This window comes from Colias croceus, chromosome 22 (genome assembly GCF_905220415.1).
Source record: "Colias croceus chromosome 22, ilColCroc2.1".
In the NCBI taxonomy this organism is placed as follows: Eukaryota; Metazoa; Arthropoda; class Insecta; order Lepidoptera; family Pieridae; genus Colias; species Colias croceus.
This window is the reverse complement of record NC_059558.1, coordinates 7177807-7202193: the sequence shown is the minus strand read 5'-3', so window position 1 is coordinate 7202193 and position 24387 is coordinate 7177807. Positions and strand designations below refer to the sequence as shown.

Genomic DNA, 24387 nt, shown 5'->3' with positions numbered 1-24387 from the left:
CTTATGATTTACGTGTCTTTATAAAGTCCATGTAGCCGATCTTTGAATGGACCTCCAATAAATTTAAATATTTTATGAATACTAAACTGGTAACCATGTTAAGATGACTCTGGGTCATAAATATATTATTTTAATCTCAGAGCATATTGCTCTGAGATTTTAATATTGATCGATAAAATATCGGTAATAGATTATTTTCATAGTTCCTACCTAATTAAAGCGTGAATTGGAACAGTGTTTTGACAACCGATCGAACTTGACATTAGTTTCGTACAGTTTGTTAAAGTGACAAATGACAGTTTCACCAAAATCTATTCCGTTTGTGGGTGTGCTATCCTATTGGAATTTAAAATAAATCGAGAAATCGAAGTTTATAAAATCGTTAGTACAATTTTAGTGACTGAAAATTTTAAAACAGTATAATTATAGATCGGCGCTTCTGCTAATTTTTCACCAACCTGTTAGGTAAGCGATAAATTAATTTAGTTTTATTAGATTTTAAAGTGCGACGAAAGGAATACGATGTTTAAAGAAATATTGCACATGTGAGCGATATTATTTATTATCTGTCAATGTATCTGAGATCTGGTGTTTATATGCTATTTTATTATATGCATACAATTTATCGAATGTATTTAGGTGCCAAAATATATCACCTCGACCCTGACTAATTCATTAACATTCTAAGAATGATTTTGCGCAGACTGATGAATTTCTAAAGTGTAGTGTCTGTTAGAAAGTGTTTTAGTGTGCTAAATTGTTTCACCTTGTGTATTATCTATTAATAACAAACATAAATGTGACTACTTCAGCTGGTGATCTGTTTTGTAATAGAAAAAAGTGTCCTTGACTCAGTGTATGCAATAACTGTGAATGTACTATTGATGAAATAATACAGAATTTTTATATAAATAGCTAATAATAAAATAATTGAATAAAACAGATAAACAATGTGTAACAGATACACTGAGAAGAAAACCAACAAGGGAGTTTTATATTTTCACCATCTAAAGTGCACAGCTTATGGCACATTAAATTCTTCTATGAAAGATAAAGAATACATTTAAATAAAAAAAGAACGCTTCTAAATTAATTGTTAGAACTAAAAATAATAATCTTTGGAGGCAAAGTCCACAGAATATTTACAGTTATTTATAGAAGTATTTTATAAATTCATGTTATCAATATACAAAACCTTCTAAAAAGTACAATAAATGACATCAATTAATATTTAAAAAGCCAAAATATGTAAATAGTGCATTCATAGTGTTGATTAATAAAATATGTAAACTCAAATCATTAAAATAATATAATGTAAACACTTAAAAGAAGCGCTAAATACATCATCACCTACATAAAATCAACATAAAAACTATTTAAATTTGACATAACTCCCAAAATGAGCATATAATGCGTTTCTTCTAAAAATAATAATGTAATTCGTGTAACAATGTTACTTACTCTAAAGTATATTATAAATCAAGAATATTTATTTATTTACTACAAACTACATTATGTTTCTTCACAAACCATAAACTAAAGAATAAGTAATACAATGGTTCTAGTGCGCTATATACATACAATGGCGTCGTTCGCGGCGCAAGCGGCGCTCCGGTCTCGATGGAGTTCACTGATAGAGTCGACCAGTGTGGACGTCCCCGGGGAAGTGACCGATGGTGTCCGATCAGTCGTCGGATGGCTGAAACAGGCACGGTTTTGTTGTATGCATGTTTCGCTTTGTAGGATGTTTGTGCAGCTACATGTTGTTTTACATATATTTAGAACTAGCTGTGCCCTGCGGTTTTACCCGCAGTGATCCACTCCTGTTGGTCTTAGCGTGATGATATATAGCCTATAGCCTTCCTCGATAAATGGGCTATCTAACACCGAAACAATTTTTCAAATTAGACCAGTAGTTCCTGAGATTAGCGCGTTTAAACAAACAAAGTCTTCAGCTTTATAATATTATTAGTATAGATAAATAGGATAGAGTGAACAGGCACCTTCTAGGGAAGGGTGCTCCATCTTAGGCCACATCTCAGCTTACCATTAGGTGAGATTGTGGTCAAGCGCTACCTTATCATACAATAAAAATATATAAAAAAGGCCTTCTATGTATGGTAAACTATTTATTTAGTCATATAGTCATCAGTATAAATAAAATAAATAAATAAATATTATAGGACATTATTACACAAATAAGTATGGTATAAGTATGGTCAATATTATCTTGTTTACAGTTTTTAATTTATGGTGCAGATTATATTCTTTACAGTACAGTATATAATGCATTATAACTATATAAAAACAATATTATAAAATGACATTATAAAAATAGATTAGATTGGTTCAATGACCACAACTTGAACTATAATAACAACTTAGTTATTGATTACGATGTTGACATTTAGAATTATTGCAAAAATTTAAAATAATAATTATAAAGGTAGGAATTTGTAAAAAAAATTGTACCTGATAGAATTTAAATTAAATTGGCAAATCATCAAATCTTAAAAAAAAATTATATTCAAAAATATATATCTCACTAGCTGCGCCCGCAGACATAGTTTGCCATGTTGTCCATAATATTATGTTTTGACTCTCCATAAAAACCTTCTTTGCGCCTCAACAAAAAAGTTTAAAAGGTTTTTCTGAATAGGTTAAGCCCTTCTCGAGTTTTACGCTTAGCAACAGATTTGGCGATTAATTTTTATTTATATACTTAGACAAGTAAGATAGATATATGTATAGTTAAACATACGCATGGACAATCTTACATTCACAGCACAATAGTATTTATTGTAATATAACATTAAATACTAAATTGCATGATTATATTAGCACCTCTTTACACTGTCTCTTATACATTTTATTATGTAGATCTATCAACACATACCTTAAATCTATTTATTTTAGCATTTAAGTTAGTTTAAAATATATTATTCTTTTAATTATAAGTTTAAGAGCTAGCGCCCACGAGCGACTTTTGTCTCTGCAACTATTTTGTCTCTCCCATCAACTCTATATGGTCTAGTAAGAAAGTGCGCGCACGTGGCGACGCAACTCCCGGGTGACTTTTTTATTATCCCATAGAGTTGATAGGAGAGAGTTGAGTGTGTCTGTCAATTAGGTGACATGACGCATAATGAACAAAATTAAAAAAGTAATTGAGAACTATTTTTTGAAGTCGGTTGAAAATATCAATAACTCTGCAACGGGAATTGAACCCAGAACCTTATACTATTTCAAGGAGGTCAAAAATAAAACCCACTACTAAATTTAAGCACTCCACACAAAGTAGATACTCCAGAATACCTCAAGGGGACCTTTGAAACGAGATGCCATTAACTAATTATCTCTGAAAGTTTATGTAAAGAATAATTTATGTACATAAATCTGACGGAACTAAAATAAACTCATCGTTATTAAGTGGAAAAAACGTGTACATGTGTACGTCCCTCTCTTTCCTTTTTGAGGACAGCAGCACATCCACTCTCCTGTGGAGTGGCTTTATAATATGGGCGGCGTGTATTGCTTAACACGTCCAGGCGTCCTATCCTATAACGTTATAAAAAAAATGTAAGCACAAGCAATTTTCGAGTGATATTCTAATGATAAAAACTGCAGGTAGGTACTACCCGGACCCGTACCTACTTTCGTACGTACGCTAGCTTTCTGAAAATTCCCTGCTCGACCATTTTAGAGATACTATATTATACTCTATCCATTGGTCTGCTTTCAGAAACTTTATTCCCTGCTCGACGATTTTTTACGAATTTTGAAAAATACATTTCTTCAGTGCTTTTACTTAATCGTTTGCTGTTTATTTTTTATTTCTACAATTAATTGGTAATTTCTCAGCGGTATATGATTAATGGAATCTTATCGCATTTTTTTTATTGATCTCTTGAGCTTCGAACGATTCGAGGATTATTCTTTGCCGAATTAAGAAACTGTTTGGCACATGAATGGTTGCCATTCCATACTGGTGTTCCAATTTACAACATACCTAATTGTTATTTCCCATTGTATAATAGATCTCAGTTTGGCAAGGCACCCAAATGGATCCTCTTATCTGTGAATAAAATTTACATCTGCCTTGTATTCTATAAGAATAGTACTACTACGAAGTACGATGGATCACAATAATTGATGAGAATATAACCCCAAGCACTTTTTTTTGGAGTACAGCACCGACAATTTGTAAACATAACCAGATGAATATTATATAACAAAAATAACTATTAGCAAAATTTTGATGAATCACAAAATATCGATGTTCATGAGAATATCACCAAAATCAACAAATGATAAGAATGCATCTCATTTCTGAGTATGGAACAAACCTACATAAACAAAATAGATAAACATATTAGCTGATTAGAATATCACCATAGTATACAAGGTTTAGCGTGTAATAACCGAAATCGATATGATAAACATCTCACCTTTAGTATGGTCCTACCCCCGTACCATGCCTTAAAGCGGTATTAGGTACTTCTAGATTGGAAAAAGGATAGCGCTATATAGATCGTCTAGCGCTATTTCTTTCCCACACTCGAAATAAAGCTGTTAAAAGACATCATGCATGGTTACTGGGCATTGATACTCCAAAACAGATACCAGACCAACTGATTAAGAATGCAGTGAACCGACAATACTGTCCAGTATCTATTTCCGTAACAATTACCTTGACATTGAACGGGAAATCAAATCGACCTTGCGACCTTATTGTTATGTCATACAATGGATGTGGGGCGAAAGTTTCACCGGGGGTGAAGTGTGTAATAAACCCTTTGAGGTGCTAGTACTTTGTGGTAGCAGCTTTAGTCGCTGCCAATAAGAGTCTACACGAAAGGTCGTGGTTTTATGTTTATTAGTTATCGAATAAACTGTTTTATATAATAACACGCCATTTTGAAGTGTACATAGGAAAATTGTACAGGGGTGTTTTAATTAAAACATTTTAATAGCATAAAATGCTTCATAATGGTTATACATATATCTAAGAGTTTACTTGCGGTATTCAGGAAGCCATTTAGAATTGACGGTCACATTTTTATAACATACGTCGTGCCTTAATGAGGGTAGTTTGCACGATTCATGGTAATGTGCATAGAACGTTGGACTAAGTCCAAACGGTAATTAGAGTCATCGCATCTCGTAACTCTAGCACTTTTGGAGGAATGGGAGGGGAAATTAGGCATTTGTCTCGGCTAAACGGCTTAATCTTAACACATTATTTGCATACACGGATTGCATTAATCTAGGACGATTTGTTTCAAAGGGCTATGTGTTTTGTTTAACGTCTGACGTATTTAATGAAACTGTTTTTGAAATCATGACAATAATGATTTTCATAAATGAAAGGCACCTTAAACGTTGGTCAGTGATAGCCAAAGCAAAATCGTTTAGTCAAAAAAATGCCCTTACGAATTGAGAACCGAACCAAGAATAGCTTTTTGGGTTAACTACTTGAATGCTAATATCCAGAATTTTTTTTAAAGTAGTTTTCTATGTTTATAATATCAATGAAAGGACAGTTTTCTGCATATCTATACATACCTATAATAAATCTGTAGAAGGGTCTGTACATTGAAAATATTGAAAAAATAAATACCAGGGGGTGTTACTGGATCGATACCAAATCCAAATATGTGATTAAAAAAAATTTTGTCTGTCTGTCTGTCTGTCTGTATGTGAAGGCATCACGTGAAAACTAATGGTTCGATTTCGATAAAATTTGGTATAATTATACCTTATTATCCTGGGCATAAAATAGGATACTTTTTATCCCGGAAAAATACGTAGAAAAAAAATAATCTTATTTTTTGTTAATAATTCCGCGCGGACGGAGTCGCAGGCGGAAGCTATAATCTCATAAACGCACGTATTTTTCGTATGGATATAGTAAGCAGAAATACTATACATACGATTCCACATACTTATATTACTTCTATGGTTTTGTCTTATTACATGATAATCTACACTAATATTATTAAGAGGAAAACTTTGTTTGTTAATTGTTTGATTGTAATGAATAGGCTCATAAACTACTGGACCGATTTTAAAAATTCTTTCACCATTCAAAAGCTACATTATCCACGAGTAATATAGGCTAGGTTTTATTCAGGAAATCCCACGGGAACGGGAACTATGCGGGTTTTTCTTTGAAAACGCGGGCGCAGCCGCAAGCGGAAAGCTAGTATAATATATATGTTTTGAAATAGTGCAATGATTAGTTCTTTTATAATTATCGCCACAATTTGTTTGAATGCTGTAGATGTGGTACTAGAACTGAATGATGTAGAAAAATATACATTTTATATCAATTTATTTAAATTAAAGTTCAGAATACTTCCTGACTCGTGTTATCTCATAACCACTATCGTACAAAATGCCATAACTTTACAATGATCGTATCAGTCAAAAAATCGGCATATTGCCTACTAAATAGAGGCCGAGTCTACATCAAAATATCAAAGGTGACTCATTAATTCATACAGATAATGTAGCAGACACCCAAAATAATCACTATGGACATAGTTCCGTAAATAAATTATATTTAAGTCTCCAAGTTTGATAAGCTTTAGGTCGAGTAATAAGGCCGTGAACTTTGTAAAGTCTACAAACAATTTAAATTTATTACACTTTATATATCTAATGTTTTGGAATTTGAAATGGAATAGGTTGAAGTTAGAGAATGCGACGTTGCCGAATGGCTCAATTCTGCCGAATGGCAAAATTATTATGAGTATAAAAAGGAGTATTATGAGTATAAAAAATACAACATTCGATCTTCAAAAACGGCTCACAAAGTTGGCATGATTCGACTATAATGCGCGAAAAAGAGAACTAAAGTTATAATTAAACAATATCCTTAAATTTGATGATGTTATTCATACAAATGTAATCGTATAGTTTTGTAACTACCCCCATATCGTATAGGAGAGGTAGCAACGTTGACAAGTGAGCATTTTAGTATAGTTGGTTCTTTGATATGCTGTTCCTCTTGCTATTTCGGTTACAGTCCGGGCTGTCTGGCTGGCCGCAGTGGTTGCGTTTATTAGTGCGCATCTTATCTGCACAGGAAAATATCCTTAATTTAAAGTCATTTTTTAACGCGTAATTTTTAATCTTTTGCCTTTAGATAGATCCATTAGACATACATTTTTTTATTGCAAGACGTTTTTTTTCGTTGTTAAATAGGTGCCAGACGCAATTTTTATTTCAAAATAATTAAAATATCATCGAAGTAAGTGAAATTCCATCAACATCAGTCCCAGTGAAGGATAAGTAATCACTGTGTTACTTATCATCATCATCATCATCATCAGCCCATATACGTTCCCACTGCTGGGACACGGGCCTCCTATGAGGGTACAGGCCATAATCCACCACGCTGGCCAAGTGCGTGTTGGCGGATGACACATGTCGTCGAACTTTTTAATTCTTCGACATGTCGGTTTCCTCACGATGTTTTCCTTCACCGTTCGAGCAGTGGTGATGTTACAACATGCGCAGATAAATTGAAAAATCAATTTATTTCCTGCGCGCTCGCCAGGTCTCGAACCCCGGACTTATCGATTCGAAGTCCGAGGTCTCACCACTGAGCCACCACTGCTCTAAAAAAAAAATTGCGTACTACACTACTATAATATTCATTTTACTATTTACAGTTTTTTTGCAACAATCTACCATATCGCCTCCTTTTCCCAACGAACCTCAAATAGGACGTTAATGTAAACTTGATAAAAACCAAATATCATCAAGAAATTAAAGACTTTTTAACGGATTTTAAACGCGATTTATTCATTGTATTATTTTCCCAAGTCTTTAATTTCAAAATGTATAATATTCGCGTAAAATCAAACACTAGAAAATACAAATATCATCAAATTCATATAAATAATAAATAATAAATAAATAAAATTGTTTTATTTCAGGAAATGTTGGGTTCCCATATAAAAGTAATATATAAAAAAGATTAAGATTAAAGACAATTAGAGCATCATTTATAGTTTTTTCTTGGCTTTATAGGTTTATCCCTAGCATAATATGGTGAGTGAACTTTGCACCAGTACAGAAGTACTGGATTGTCATAATAGTTAGAGGCAGCCACCAGAATACTATTACTGGAGCGTCTCATTCTCTCCCAAAAATTTGCGATTCGAGATCTCATTAAAGCCCTGAAATCCGGGACCCTCGTCTCCAAAAACATGCCAGATGCACTACAGAACCTGGGCAGTTTCATGAAGAGTCTGTATGCGTTATTATACTGCACTCTCAATGAAGAAATCGCTTTATTTGTGAAGTTGCACCACAATTGACACGTATACATGCACATGGAATATGTTTTAAATAACAATTTTTTAACGTCAGTAGTGCACCTGGCAAATCTTCGCGCCAGCATGTTGCTCCGGACTGCAAGGGCCCTGCGCTCTCGTTCAATATCTGAATCGTCTCTTAGATCCCCCGTCAAAATGTGACCCAAATATTTAAATTGTTCCACGATTTTAACAGGAGAACCATTCAAAAATAACCCAGGTATTCTCTCCGGTCCCTGTCCATATCTAAATACCATCAATTCGGTCTTTAAAGCGTTATACTTCAAGCCGTGAGAATTAGCATAATTCTCACAAATTGAGAGTAGTTTTCTCAGACCCTTAATTGAGGGGCTCAGCAGAACCATGTCGTCGGCATAACTTAAATTGTTTACGCACACGTCGCCAAGATGACATCCAACCCTGGTTCCCCTGAGCTCGCCAATCAATCCATCTATGTAGAGATTGAACAGGTCCGGAGAGGTTAGCCCTCCTTGACGTACTCCACATTCTAACCTATACCCGCTAGACATGGAGTCGCCCCATCTGACATAATTTGTTTGATTTCCGTACCAGAATCTCAACAGACGCGCTACACTGTAAGAAACTCCTGTTGCTTCCAGTTTATCCCAAAGAATACCATAATTTACCAGATCAAAAGCTTTACTAAGATCTAAAAAGCAAGCATACACCGATGTTTTGTGTTGCTTATAATAATTTATGGTACTCTTTAGGCTAAAAATAGCGGCGTCCGTTGATAGTCCAGGACGAAAACCAAACTGTGCTTCATTAATATTTAATGATCTCTGTATTTCAGGATGAATAAGACGCTCCAGCACTTTACTTAATATAGTTCCTAAAGATATAGGCCTATAGTTAGACGAATCGCCTAGATTACCGCTTTTATTTTTAGCAATAGGCACAACTATTGTTCTTATCAAATTTTTGGGCAAATAAGAATATTTTATGCACTTGTTGTATAGGTTGCACAAATGTTCGACCAACTTCTCACTTCCCCAAATTATATGCTCAATGCTGAGACCGTCATAGCCGGGTGATTTCCCCCTTTGTATGCTTTTTATGGCTTTTTTAACATCTTTATGAGTAAATTTTATGCATGATTCCTTATCTATAGTTACTGGCTCGTTGTGATTGACGGTCTCAACACCGGGCACACTCTTGACAGGGAGAGGCTTAGTTTTGAATTTATTAGCAAATATCTCTGCAATCTGATCTGACATTTGCACACCATCTACAGAAACCGATCTACTCTCTCTACCATTAAGCTTTTTTGTAGTTTGCCAAAATTTTACGAAGTTTTTGTTTTTACTGCATGTAGCTAATATATTCATCTTAATACGATCTTCATTTTTCTGACACCACTGAATTTTATTTTTAAATATTATACGGCTCTTTCTCATATTATCATATAAAGGTCCATTTAAAGGTTTGCCCGATTCCACCCACTCCTTAAAGCAATATCTAGCTACCTGATGGCTCTCTCTAACATGGAAATTCCAGCCTACTACATGTTTCCTATTTTTCGTTTTGTTTACTACGCTTCCACTAAAAATAGCAGCTTTTTGTAAAATATTCACAATATGATCGTATAATCTATTAATATATAAATGATGCTCATCAAGATGTTTACATTGGTGCATACTACTACATTTACAAATAAAAATATCACAGAAATTGTCCAATTTATCACAGCAATACTTTTGAAAACTACTAATCTGTTCCTCCGTTCTTACACCCCACTTAATTCTATTAAAGCTATTCAGTCTATTCACATTACTGTCAGAGATGATTGTTGGTATAATCTCGTCAGATATTCGACATGTAATACTTAATGGATAGTGATCCGACCACCCAACGTCGTAGTGAATATTTACCTTCGATATTGTTTGCCATGCGGCTTTTGTCGTCAAACAATGGTCCAACCATCTCTGACAGCCATGTGCTTCGCTAATATATGTAAAATGACTAGAATCTATGCCGAGTATATTAAAATCTGCACATTCCCACAACATATCCTTACAAAATTTAATTAACTCCTGGCCAAACTCGGCGGAAGGATGAGCATTAAAGTCTCCCATAATATAAACACATTGAGTGTCCGACTCGTCAATAATAGCACTTATTTCGGCCAAGCAATCAATGAACTCCGTCATGTTGTCCTTATTATCAACTGGCATATATACATTAATTAATAACATTAACTTACTCCCTATTAATATTCGAACAGCCGCAAGACGATTATTAGCACACTGAATAGGAGTTACAAAAGGGAATTTATTTTTATTCCACAATATGGCCAACCCACCATAGGGTCTGCCCCTCAATATTCCCGTGGACGTGTCCACAGACGACTTGGCCACGCCACTGTACTCACTATTTATTTCATTTATAAAATTCAAATCATGTGGCAAAAGCCATGTCTCCTGTAAAATGAGTATATCGGTATACTTAATTAAATCACGAATATAATTAATCGATCGTTTAACTGATTTACAGTTATAAGAAGTTATACAATAAGTAAATGATTTATCGTCCATTATTAATATTTTTAAAACTACTTGTATTGTTCCTTGGCACAAAATCGCGAAAACGTCTAAATTTAATTCCCTTAGGCCAAAAATCGGCACTAAGCAGGCGGTCTAATTTGCTTTTATTAATTACTATTTTAAAAGAAACAAATTGTGTTTCCTGTTTTTGGGGCAATAATTCAACATTTAAACACTCCTCGCCCATGTCATTTATATATTCCATTATGTCACGAGCTGTAGTTGTTTTACTAGCTCGTGACACATAGACAGCAGAGGTTAATTCCGCAACGCGCAACTTACTAGATAACTCTGCGGTACCATTACGATTATAAAACTTATTTTTAATACGCTTTTTACTTGAAACTATCGTAAAACCATCATTCGATTTTGTTACCTCACTATAAGACGGCTTTGCAGTTTGACTAAGGCCCATTGACTTAGGATACACGTTTAATGACATAACATTGTTTTCGTTACATTCAAAGCGTCGTATTTGATTTAATTCTTTTACATTGTTGTTATCGCTTGCTACAAGATATTGAATGTATCAATCATATTTATACCCAAAAGTGTAATAAATATGAAACCATCTATTAAAAATATAAGTTTACTAATTATGCAATACAAGTATTAAAAAAGGATAATACAATATAAATAATAAAGTTATTACTTAGGTTTACCTTTTAAGCGGACTCATTTTGATGTAATTTCACTTATTTCGATGACATTTTAGTTATTTTGAAATAAAAATTGCGTATGGCACCTATTTTACAACGAAAAAAACGTCTTGCAATAAAAAAATTATGTCTGATGGATCTATCTAAAGGCAAAAGATTAAAAATTACGCGTTAAAAAATGACTTTAAATTAAGGATATTTTCCTGTGCAGATAAGATGCGCACTAATAAACGCAACCACTGCGGCCAGCCAGACAGCCCGGACTCTAACCGAAATAGCAAGAGAAACAGTATATCAAAAACCCAACTATACTAAAATGACGTTTTTTTAAACGTTGCTAGCTCCCGTACTAATATATTAAAAATCACATACTTTTCATTTCTCTCTATTTCATTCATTGTTCTGCCATCATACAATAATTATAAACAGTACCTAGTTCTTATGCTGCAATTTCTACATGATTTATACCTGTAAAAGAAACTATTCGAAAACCAAAAGAAATAATAATTAAATCGATAGTTTTTTTTTCTAGATATGACAGTAAATATAGGAAATCGTTTCATTTCTCTAAGAACATGCAACGTCTATTTTATTTAAATAAAGTTTAAGATATATATTTATAAATAATGATTGATTTTCCAGGCATCATTAGAAGTAAGGCAAGTGGGCAGGCGTGCGGTCAGTCAGCTATCTGGCCGAGGTATGGGGGACGATGTGGTCATCATACACTTTAATGATGTGTATAACATCGAGCCGACTACTAGTGAGTATTTATAAAACCAATGCGTATATATATTTGCATTTTTTATAGAGCTGAATAATTGAAAACTAATAAGAGTGAATCTCTGGTACCAGACCATAGGGTTGAAAATTCTTTTTGTATTGAAAAATTGATTGTTTATTGGTCCAGGAAGGACAAAATATTAAAACATCACGTTACAACCGTGAGAAATGGAGATGTTGCTAAAATCATGATCATCATCATGATATTCCTTTTATGAGCATATAAAGTTGAATAATACAATGAGGATAGATTTTTATTTGTTTATCCCAAATACGAAGCCATTGGTCCAATATTGCGTAACATAGATTATATTTTTTATCACGGACAAAACCAGGATGAATGGAGAGTTCAGTATATCCATGTGAAATATCATGCAAGGTCGTAGCCCTTGAATGGAGATAAAAATAGATGTGAGAAACCATAAATCCGTGCTATCAAGATAACAATGGTAGCATCGATCAATTAGTTACAAACAATTTACTTCCAGGCTTGTTATGTAATAGTCACCATATAAAATGTTTATTCTGTGTAATAGTGATGTCGCAGAAAAACTATAATTTCGCCGTCATCTGTATACAATCAATAATTTAATTTTTCCCTTTTCTGTGTAGTTTTTAAATAGTGATCCTTAAATTGAACCGAAAATATCTGTTGCCAAATTCTCGGCGGCAATATAAAACAGACGTAATGTATTATGGCGATTTATACGATCTGACTGCGACATCTGATATTTCTTGTAAGTGTTTTTAATCGACCAATTAGCTTAAGTCTTAGGGAGCTTTTCTACCAATAATCTGCGACGATGTGTAGTGAAGAATGTGTTTGGAAATAACCAAAAGAATCGCTCCAAACTTCAAACTAAATGAAGCGATATGATTGATTCTTTACAAACACATTCCTCGCTTCACATCACCGCACATTATTAGTGGAAAATCACCCTTATGCTCTTTTTAAGTATATATATAAATAAGCAAACATAAATTTTTTCAGACAACGAACCAGTGGGAGGTGCCTTAAGATTTAGTACAGCAGTCAAAGGCCTACAGCACCTCAACCCTTTAGTATTATTCAGTGGGGATGTCTTCTCGCCCAGTATGCGTAAGTTGAACAATCCATCACCATAATACCATCATCATCCATTATGAAACATTATTTCAATGTTTACAACATTGTAACAACTAGTTACAATTGTGTAACAATATTTTACAATATTGTAACAATTAAATTTGATGTTTGATGTTTAAAAATTTCTTATTTATAAAGCATTTGAATGCTATAAAACTAAATATCATAGTTAAATAAGTTTTTAGAATTAATATTACTAAGGAACATAAATAAATTGTTTTTTATCTGTATTGCAATTTACTTCTACTTGCGTCGTAACTATTTATACTGTGATTCTACGGAGATAGATTGCGACGGTAGAAATTAGAAAAACAAGACAAAAAAAGAGCGTGTGTGCCGAGCACACGTGTCAGAAGTGAAACTTCTTTGGCAAGATTCAATGATACCAAGATCATCGCCTTACTCCATGGCGTGACGGTATTGCCATGACACGGCCTTGCAATTTTTCTCTCTCGTCTAAAGAAGTTGCACTTCAAACAAAGATATTCAGAGTCTATCCATACTAATATTATAAATGCGAAAGTAACTCTGTCTGTCTGTCTGTCTGTTACTCAATCACGCCTTAACTACTGAACCAATTTGCATGAAATTTGGTATAGAGATATTTTGATACCCGAGAAAGGACATAGGATAGGTTTTATCCCGGAAATCCCACGGGAATGGGAACTATGCGGGTTTCCTATGAAAAGGCAGGCGAAGCCGCGGGCGGAAAGCTAGTATAATAATATATTAATTATTTTTATCAATTTCTATGTATATAATATGATGATAAAAAGTATTATTTTATTGACAGTTAGCACGTTCACAAAGGGAGAACAGATGGTACCAGTATTGAACGAAATCGGCACGCACTGTGCTGTCTTCGGGAATCACGATTTTGGTAAGATATAATTTATTTTGATTTAATTATTTATATTTTTCCTAACCGAATACAATTTTATTTTTTATTTTATTTATTTAGGTTATCCAACATCAGTCACAACAATAATTAGAGCTAGGGTACATAATATAACAAAAAAAAAAGACAATTGTGACAAACATTTACAGGATAACACAACATGATTAATGAGTCAAGTCACTATGTGGTATACAAAGCAAAAATAAATAAATAAAAAGTAAACAAAATCAAGATAATTCCTTTAAATACTTGCGGATTTTATTACAGCTGTCGTGAAATATTGAATGAATGTCGTGAAGAATTGTTTCATTAAACATGAACTTAACTAAGGTCAAGTCTGTATAGTATGTTATACATGTTATTGAGATTCAGAGATTCATAAACAATTAGTCTCTGTGCGGACAGAGAGCGTTCTGCGTTCCGCGTTCTGCGTTCTGCGTTTCGCGTTTTTTGTGATGCAAAGGATCTATAGCGCCGGCGCACACAGAACGCAGTCAGATCGCGGCGCTGCGCTATAGATTCTTCGCATCACAAAGAACGCAGAACGCAGAACGCTCTCTGTCTGCACAGAGCCTTAGCTTGAAACTTGTTTGTTTGTTATAGATACACTCAAAGATACATGTTTCAAGATTATTTTATGAAACGAAAGTATAATTATTTCTGACTCACTGTTTTTAAGGTTTTTTGAAAACACAATTAATCCGAGTCATATTTGACAACGTATCGAACCTAAATAAAAATGGTATAATCACAAAAAAAATCAACTTCGATATCTCATCTATACTTAATATTATAAAGCTGGAGAGTTTGTTTGTCAGTTTGTTTGAACGCGCTAATCTCGGGAACTACTGGTCCGATTTGAAAAATTCTTTCGGTGTTTAGATGGTTCATTTATCGAGGAAGGCTATAGGTTACACATCGTTACGCTAAGACCAACAGGAGCTGAGCCATGCGGTTGATACCGCGGGGTTCAGCTAGTAATATATAAACACGTAACCTACAAAAAAAAATTTTTTTTTCAGACTTCGGTCTAGACATCCTATCAGGTCTTGTAGCGCAATGCAGCTTTCCATGGCTTATGTCAAACGTTATAGACAACGAAACAGGCAGGCCGTTGGGCGATGGCAAGATAACACACGCGCTCATATGCAATGGCCATAAGATTGGCCTTATCGGGCTGGTTGAACAGGTAAAGGAAATAATACGCACACATACACATTTATATCTACACACACACACACGCTCATATCTACAAACACACTGATACACATTGAACACGTGATAGTTACACACACACTTATATTTACACAAACACATGCACGTGATAGACAACGAAACAGGCAGGCCGTTGGGCGATGGCAAGATAACACATGCGCTCATATGCAATGGCCATAAAATTGGCTGGTTGAACAATGAACATGTAATTAAAGAAAAAAGTAATAAAATAGTGCACGTATAAACACATACACACACACACACACACACGCACTCACCGGTTTTTATAGTGTATTTCTTCGTATCAAACCCTAAAAACAAGGTCAAAAAAATACAATTTTTTTCTACATAACGGTCTTGACCTCCTGGCCAGTCTGTATATGTCATACGTTTTATCATAAAAAACGACGTGTGTCACTCGGGGACTGCCGCGGTAAAGCTATTGCATGCTATGCCTTCAAGCCACACCTCCGCTCGTCGGAGTGGGGAGCGTGAGGTTTTTTCGTTACGGAATTTCTCGATTCGGTCCCCGCGAAGGCCCGCGATAGAAGCTATGCAATAGCTTAATAATTTACTTTTTGTTATTGTAAATAACTTATACTATATTTCAGGAATGGCTCGACACATTAGCAACAATAAATCCAGAAGAAGTGACGTTTATAGATTTCTTACAAGCGGGATCGAAGTTGGCGTCACAACTTAAAGAAGAGGTATGTTTATTATAATAGTTTCTGCAGAAAGTCTTTTGCGGACAGAAATATCATAATATTATGAAAATCAATTATATTAATATACATAGATTTTATAGTAGCACAATAAAAATAAGTGCAAACTTGTTAATCATTCAAAAAATATGTTAGCATTTTTAATTCTTTGCTTAGATATAGCGTATCGAATACAGCCCTACTAATATTATAAATGCGAAAGTAACTCTGTCTGTCTGTCTGTTACGCTTTTCCGCTTAAACCTCTCAATCGATTTTGATGAAATTTGGCACAGACAATCTTTAGACCCTGAGAAAGAACAATAGGCTTCCTTTTATTGCGAAAAAAGGGATGAAGATATTTACCACGGGCGAAGCCGGGGCGGACCGCTAGTTTTAATATAAACAACCCTTCTCGACAAACATCAAAAATTATACAAGCGGTTATAAGATAAATAATTAACATACTTACAAAAAAAACTTTAATCCACACTTAAACTCATGATATTATTGTATTGTCACCGATCCTTGATAAAGAGTACAAAGTTTAAATTAAATCTGTCCGTTTAAAGTTGGTGGAAACCAAGTCTAAAGAATTTTATTACTTACTAGCTGTGCCGCGCGGTTTCACCCGCGTGGCTCTGCTCCTGTTGGTCTTAGCGTGATAATATACATATAGCCTAAATTACTCGTGGATAATGTAGCTTTCGAATGGTGAAAGAATTTTTAAAATCGGTCCAGTAGTTTATGAGCCTATTCATTACAATCAAACAAACAAACAAAGTTTTCCTCTTTATAATATTAGTGTAGAGACTTCACTTTAATTCCAGGGCTGTGAATACGTGATAGCGTTAACGCACATGCGCACGCCGAACGACGTGAAGTTAGCGGAGGGTTGTAACAAAATTGATCTCATTCTGGGCGGCCATGATCATGTGTATGAAGTTTTGGAGGTATTTTATAAACTAATTTTTTTTTCTATAGCAGCTTTTTTTTTTTTGAAGAACAATATTGTGTTAATTTTTTAAATAATTTATAGAAGAAAAAGTTCGATTGAATCTTGCTTCATGCGCGAATTTTTCTTATTATGTTCTTTATTTCTTGTTATATTCATACGTCTTCATCATCGAATTTTTACAAGATTATCTCGGGTTCGATTATAAAAAAACAACTGATATGAAAAATAATTCTGATCAAAAAATTAAAAAAAAAAAATTTTTTTGTTCAGGTAAACAATAAATACATAGTCAAAAGCGGCACAGATTTCCGTCAGTTCAGTCAAATCAATATAAACTTTGCCGGCGACTGCGCTCGCGTCGATATATCTGAAGTTAATGTTACGAGTCAATATGCTGAGGATCCAGTGCTGAAGGCCAAAGTGGAGAAATATTCAGGTATTATAAACTAATTATTAACTTGGTTATGATTTGATTAAAAAATTTAATGCATAAATCTGATAAAATATACAAAAATCTGTCACCGACCCAAAAGCTGTAAAGTTTCAGAAAAAGGTTGACTTTGTCATAATATCATAATATGTATTTATAATAAATGGATATCGCAACATATTCAGGCAGTTAGTTAAACGACTTATTATTATTATTAAATTTATTGGCTGCGACATGTATTATATCATAAAATATGGATCATAAATGAAAATATTTTTATGCCATTTAGAGAAATGATTTCGTTTAGTAACAATAATAGACAACAAAATGAACAAGTTGCTAAAGATTATCTCCCATAAGGCCTTTTCATGCTTTTTAATAATAATTTTAGTTTAGTTTTTCTTTATTTAAGTAGAAAGGCATAATTCAATAATTCTCCAATGGAACTTGCAGTGCGTACTAACAGGACCATATTATCTGCGTAGCTGATGTTATTTAGGCATACACCTATCCAACAGCCTCTCTTTTTCCTCAGCTCGAATATTAGTACATTTATAGTTAACTAGATTACCGCCCGCGGCTTCACCCGCGTTTTCAAAGCAAACCCCGCATGGTTCCCGTTCCCGTGGCATTTCCGGGATAAAACCTATCCTATGTGTTAATTCAAGTTACCCTCTATGTGTGTTAAATTTCATTGTAATCGGTTAAATAGTGTTTGCGTGAAAGAGTAACAAACACACACACACGTCCTCACAAACTTTCGTATTTATAATATTAAGTATATTAGTATGATAGATCTCTTATACATGACTAGCTTTCCGCCCGCGGCTTCGCACGCTTTCTCTAAAACGATTTGAGATTAAAACTATCCTATCTCTCAAGTTGGATCGAACTGCACATGGTGTGCGAATTTTATTATAATCGGTTAAGTGGTTTAGGAGTCCATTGAGGACAAACATTGTGACACGAGATTTATATATTATTAAGATTATTTTCCACAGCAATGATAGACGGCAAAATGGACGAAGTGCTCGGCAAGTTCTGCGTGCCGCTAGAAGGGAGGTTCTCCTGTATTCGCCGACAAGAGTGCAACCTTGGGAACTGGGTGTGCGACGTGCTGTTGGCTGCTACTGCTGCTGACCTGCTGCTGCTTAACTCGGGGACTTTCCGGTCAGATCAGGTGAGATATTGTACTAATATTATCAATGCGAAAGTTTGTAAGGATGAATATAAATATTTCAGGACATTTTTCACACACGGCACGATCTGATCCCATTACTAATCTTTCACTTGTATTATGGAAACCAGATGGCTGATAAACATACATGTATACATAATTTTAAATAAATACTTTTATAGATAATTAACACCCAGACACAGAGCAAACATCTATGTTCGTCACACAAATATTTTTCCGGGTGGGAATCGAACCCTGGCTCGACCTCTGGCTTGGAAGGCAGGGCCACTACCAATCAGTCGATTATAGAAATATATCTTTTTTGAAGTGAAACTTCTTTATCGGGGTTGGAAAAAAATGTAGTGTAACATTTTTTCGTTACGCGCCATCTTTTTCTTATCCCTACCACGGGTGATTCGACGTATTTCTGTAAAGTTGCATACAGTAAATTATTTTTTGAAAAATAAGGTCATAAAGAGGTTTCACTTCTCCCGTGTGTACATTTGTACACGCACACATTTTTTTTATTCCTTCCCAGGTGCACCCGGCAGGTGAGTTCACGCTCCGGGACCTGTGCAGCATCATACCGATGCGGGACCCGCTGGTGGTGGTGGAGGCGAGCGGGGCCACCGTACTGCAGGTGCTGGAGAACGCCGTCAGCAAGTACCCCAGCTTGGAGGGCAGGTTTCCCCAGGTATTCATGTATATAATACTAGCTTATCGCCCGCGGCTTCGCCCGCTTTGTCTAAAACCTAATAAATTATATACTAAAACCTTCCTCTTGAATCACTCTATCTATTAAAAAACCGCATCAAAATCCGTTGCGTAGTTTGAAAGATTTAAGCATACAAAGGACATAGGGCAGAGAAAGCGACTTTGTTTTATGTAGTGATAATGAGCATACCTGTACGCATTTGAACGTGCCAAATGCTTTTCAAAGTGAAAAATTTAGAAGAATATAAAAATTTGATCGGTTCGTAGCTAATTGAATTTTTTATATTCTTTTACATTTTAGATTATACTAAAGTCTGTATGTTTGTATGAACCGATTTTCATGAAACTTAAAAACACAAGTTTTTATCCTGAAAACTCACGGGAACGCGTTCCCAACTATGCGGGTTTTCCTTTGACTGCGCGGGCGAAAAACCAATGTAGATACATTTTAATCCCAATATATTCAATAGATATTATATATTTTTTAAATCCCAGGTAGCGGGTGTTTCGTTCGCGTTCGATCCGTCCAAGCCCCCCGGGCAGCGGGTCGCTGAACAAGTGGTGAAGATCGGTGATGAATACTTGCAGAGGGAACAGAAGTACAGGCTGGGCGTGAAACAGTACTTGCATGCGGGGAACGATGGCTTCACCATGTTGCGGGATTGCCCGGTTTTGGTGAGACTTTTCAATATTATCATCATCATCTTCATTAGCTCATATTTCACCACGTTAAGGGACTTTTTCATCATCATCACCATCATCATCATCAGCCCACATACTTCACCATGTTGAGGGATTGAGCGGTTTTGGTGAAGATCGGTGATGAATATCAGAGGGAACAGAAGTACAGGCTGGGAGTCAAACAGTACTTGCATGCGGGGAACGATGGCTTCACCATGTTGCGGGATTGCCCGGTTTTGGTGAGACTTTAAAATATTATCATCATCATCACCATCACCATCATCATCATCATTAGCCCACACACTTCACCTTGTTACGGGATTATCAGGTTTTGGTGAGACTATTTCAATATTATCATTAAAAATTTGATTTTTAACTTGAGATTTGTTATTTTGAACTTGTAAATAAAAAAGGTGTAACGATAAGTGATGACGCCCCGCGCCGTCTGTGATAGAAAATTTTCTCCCTTATTTTATTTCTTCAATGTTAAGTTTTATTCAAAGTTTTAGCGTCAGTAAATCAGACCAATAATTCGAACTTTTGCATTTAATTATTGTATACGTATAATTTTCAAGTTATGAATTTTCATTATTAATTATTCTATGTTTTTACCCGACTGCCAAAGAAGGAGGGTAATGTTTTTCGAGTGTATGTAAGTATGTATGTATGTCTTTTCCTTTGTGACCACCTGTAGCCTAAACGGCTTGATGGATTTTGATGTATGAGGTATCGTTAGATTTGTCTTGATTACGGGAGTGTCATAGGATACATTTTATCCTAAAAGTCCCACGGGATAAAGACATAATAATATTTTTTCTAAATTTCCCTTTAAAAAAATATGTATGCGGTATCATTAGATTCATTTCAATCACGGGAGTAATTAATATAGGATTTTTACTCTTTTTTTAGTGTGCAGTCGGGTATTTTGTTTTTTTAATAATTATCAACACTTGTAAATCCCATAAAATACAAGTGCAAAACATATGAACATTCATATATATAATTATGTAAATATCGCAGGTATCAGAAGACATGTGTCCCGAGGTAGGGATGGCCATACAAAATCATTTCGCAGCGATCAACGTACGCACGGGCAAATCTAGACCGTCTAAGCACAGACAATCTCTTGTTACACTTAGCCGCAGGTAAATATAACTTAACTAGCTGTGCCCTGGGGTTTCACCCGCGTGGCTCAGCTTCTGTTGGTCTTAGCGTGATGATATAGCCTTCCTCGATAAATGGGCTATCTAACACCGCAATAATTTTTCAAATCGGACCAGTAGTTCCCGAGATTAGCGCGTTCAAACAAACAATAAAACAAACTCTTCAGCTTTATAATATTAGTATAGATTAAAAATAAATAAAATAAAACTATCATAAAAATTAACAAAATATGAATTTCTTATCATCATCAGGCATAGCTTGGTGAAGATGTTGGATGGCAGTGAGCTGGACGGTCCACCTCCCCTTCGAAGGGCCTCTTCAGCAGCCGAGGGTCAGCATACACACCATAGGTATTTATTTTTTATTTATCCTACAAGTCCTACTAATATTATTATTAATAAAATAAAACAACGTGTATCTGATTGCGAACAAGAGGCAAGTATCAATGAGCAAGAACGAATGAACCGAAACATCGATACAATTCATACAGTCACAAAAGTAATTATTACATTCTTCACTCTCTTACTCAATAGGTGACGTAGGTTTCATTAACCGACTTCAAAAAAAAGGAGGAGGTTATCAATTCGGCCGGTATATTTTTTTTTTTTATGTATGTACACCGATTACTCCGAGGTTTCTGAACCGATTTACGTGATTCTTTTTTTGTTCGATGCGGGATGGTGTCGAATTGGTCCCATAAAAATTTTATTCGGATAGGCCCAGTAGTTTTTATTTTATGAGCATTTTTGTCTGTAGGTATTTGTAAATTTTGCAAGTGCAAGTTTGAAGTCGGTTGTTTTTAACGCAGTTATCACTTGTTTGATGTATGTAGGTAGCTGAAGACCCAGAATAATGCAATCTCCTTTTTATGCCAGAAATCCCACAGGAACGGGAACTATGCAGGTTTTTCTTTGTGAACGGGGCCAAAAACTAGTATGCATATAAAGATTAATATTAAGGATAGAGAAGAGATAGAGATAGAAAAATACTTTTGAAATCTCAAATACCCTCAAAAATAAATTGGTAATTTGCATTTAGCAATAGCCAAACAAAATGTATTTAACCTATTTTTAACCTTTACCACTATAATATATAATTATCACAGAATACATAATAAACGCTACAGAACGGATAGTCTCCGCCTCCCGCCAAAATTAAACACTTACCTCACCCCGCACGATCAGCCTAAAAATGGTCCGTATTTGTCTGCAAGAACGAAGATTGACAACATTAGTCAAATTGACTTAAAGTAATTTTATTATTTTGGATTTGTGATTATCGTTTTTCGTAGAAAATGGTTAGATATTGTGCTGTTTACGGATGTATTTCATCAGAAAAACGCGAATTTCTTTACGCTAGTCACAAATGTGCCAACCATAAAGCATCAACACACACACTTGCACTCACTATAGTGTGACTGTCAAAACGATAATTTTGTATGGAGTGTCCGGGGCGTGCTTTTATCTCATTTTGAAGATAGTTATTTTTTTTTTTATACTTTAATCAAACCTACTTAATTTATTTACAGATTAACAAGACGCGCGTCTCTAGATGACTTGGAGCAAAATGCTTGCGATCTCGCGCCTAAAGTGGAAAACAGGATTATTATACTTGATTCTCCCGGGGTATGTATAATAATAACGAATGTTTCTGCATAAAACTACTATTTCTTATGCGGTCATGATATTAAAAAAAAAAACATTAATTCCTCTGTCAACTTATTTATTATGTGAAGGAAATTTTATGACGCATATTTTACAAAATTAAAAAAAAAACATAAAGAAAATTTAACCATAAAATTAAAAATAGTAAGTTTTATCAATAGTAGGTCATTTTGTATAAATCCATACTATAATATTATAAATGCGAAAGTAACCCTGTCTGTCTGTCTGTTACTCAATCGCGCCTTATTTACTGAACCAATTTGCATGAAATTTGGTATAGAGATATTTTGATACCCGAAAAAGGACATAGGATAGGTATTATCCCGGAAATCCCACGGGAACGGGAACTATGCGGGTTTTTCTTTTGACTGCGCGGGCGATGCCACGGGTGGTAAGCTAGTAATTTTATAAACGAAACACCTATCATTTCGCTTTTTGTCGCCGATTGCAGCAGTTGCTGTTTTGATGTGTTCAAATGAATAAAAAAATCGATTCATGTTAATGTATATAAAACGGTTATCACTGTACCACGTCTACTCAAATATAATATTTAAAAATGTTAAATTTTTTTTCATCATTTTTTTTTTATTTTTACTTGTTTAATTCACATTTCACAGAAACTACAAGAGTTACTAGACGAAAGAGCGCGCTGGGAGTCCGATTCCGTCATCAAAGAAGTCGAAGATGAAAATTCACCTTAAACATATCGATTTTGTATCGATTAATATCGATTAGTATCGATTATATTATCGGTTGTGTAAACATCGATTTTTGTTGTAGCAATGATTATGTTTAGCAAGCAATATCAATTATGAATTATTTCAAATGTGTTTTGTGAAGTATGGTTGATCTGATAGTCAGTTATTTAGTAGATAATATCGATTTAAATCGATCTATCGAGTCAAATATCGATTACCGGTATCGATTTTGCACCGTTTTTATGAAGCAATATTATCGTTGTGCTGTTACTGTATATTTTAATAATACATAATACAAGTAATTTTTTGTTTCTAAAGCAATATAAATGTAAAAAATGTCGATTATTTTCGCGAAAACTAATCAGTTATTATTGTGTTACCAAACAACATTATTTATTTTTTTATCTTTTAAGTGCCGTATCGATATTTAATATCGATTTAAAATAATATTATTTATTTTTCTTTCAAATATGTCGAAATATTTAACTCGAGTAATATTCAAAACGTTACTTTTTCTTTCAAATATGTCTGAATACTTAAATAATTTAAAAAAATACGCTGCCATTTTCAATATTTTTATCGTGTGAATTATTTTTATTAAAGATCTTATGGCTCATATATTAAAG

General features: G+C 34.4%; 1 protein-coding gene across 3 annotated transcripts; it reads left to right on the top strand.

Moving 5' to 3' along the window:
- The first annotated feature begins 107 nt into the window (after positions 1-107).
- Positions 108-24209, top strand: LOC123702008 (snake venom 5'-nucleotidase). 3 transcript variants are annotated; one of them, XM_045649645.1, is made up of 16 exons: positions 108-465; positions 1566-1708; positions 12193-12313; positions 13325-13432; positions 14253-14339; positions 15380-15546; positions 16184-16282; positions 17106-17228; positions 17504-17669; positions 18665-18843; positions 19379-19534; positions 20050-20229; positions 21256-21380; positions 21651-21749; positions 22928-23024; positions 23681-24209. In XM_045649645.1, the coding sequence occupies exons 2-16, from the start codon at positions 1583-1585 to the stop codon at positions 23762-23764; spliced, it is 1917 nt and encodes a 638-aa protein (XP_045505601.1). In that variant the 5' UTR covers positions 108-465; positions 1566-1582; the 3' UTR covers positions 23765-24209. The 3 variants fall into 3 exon arrangements, with proteins under 3 accessions (XP_045505601.1, XP_045505603.1, XP_045505600.1); XM_045649647.1 differs by lacking the exon at positions 1566-1708; XM_045649644.1 differs by having other exon boundaries at positions 108-1708.
- The last annotated feature ends 178 nt before the right edge of the window (positions 24210-24387 follow it).

Excerpts from the sequence above, each read along its gene's own strand:
- LOC123702008 (XM_045649644.1), top strand. The coding sequence starts at position 1,556 with ATGGTTCTAGTGCGCTATATACATACAATGGCGTCGTTCGCGGCGCAA. Across the intron at positions 14,340-15,379 it reads CTTCGGGAATCACGATTTTG|ACTTCGGTCTAGACATCCTA; the intron begins GTAAGATATAAT and ends TTTTTTTTTCAG. Across the intron at positions 16,283-17,105 it reads CGTCACAACTTAAAGAAGAG|GGCTGTGAATACGTGATAGC; the intron begins GTATGTTTATTA and ends CTTTAATTCCAG.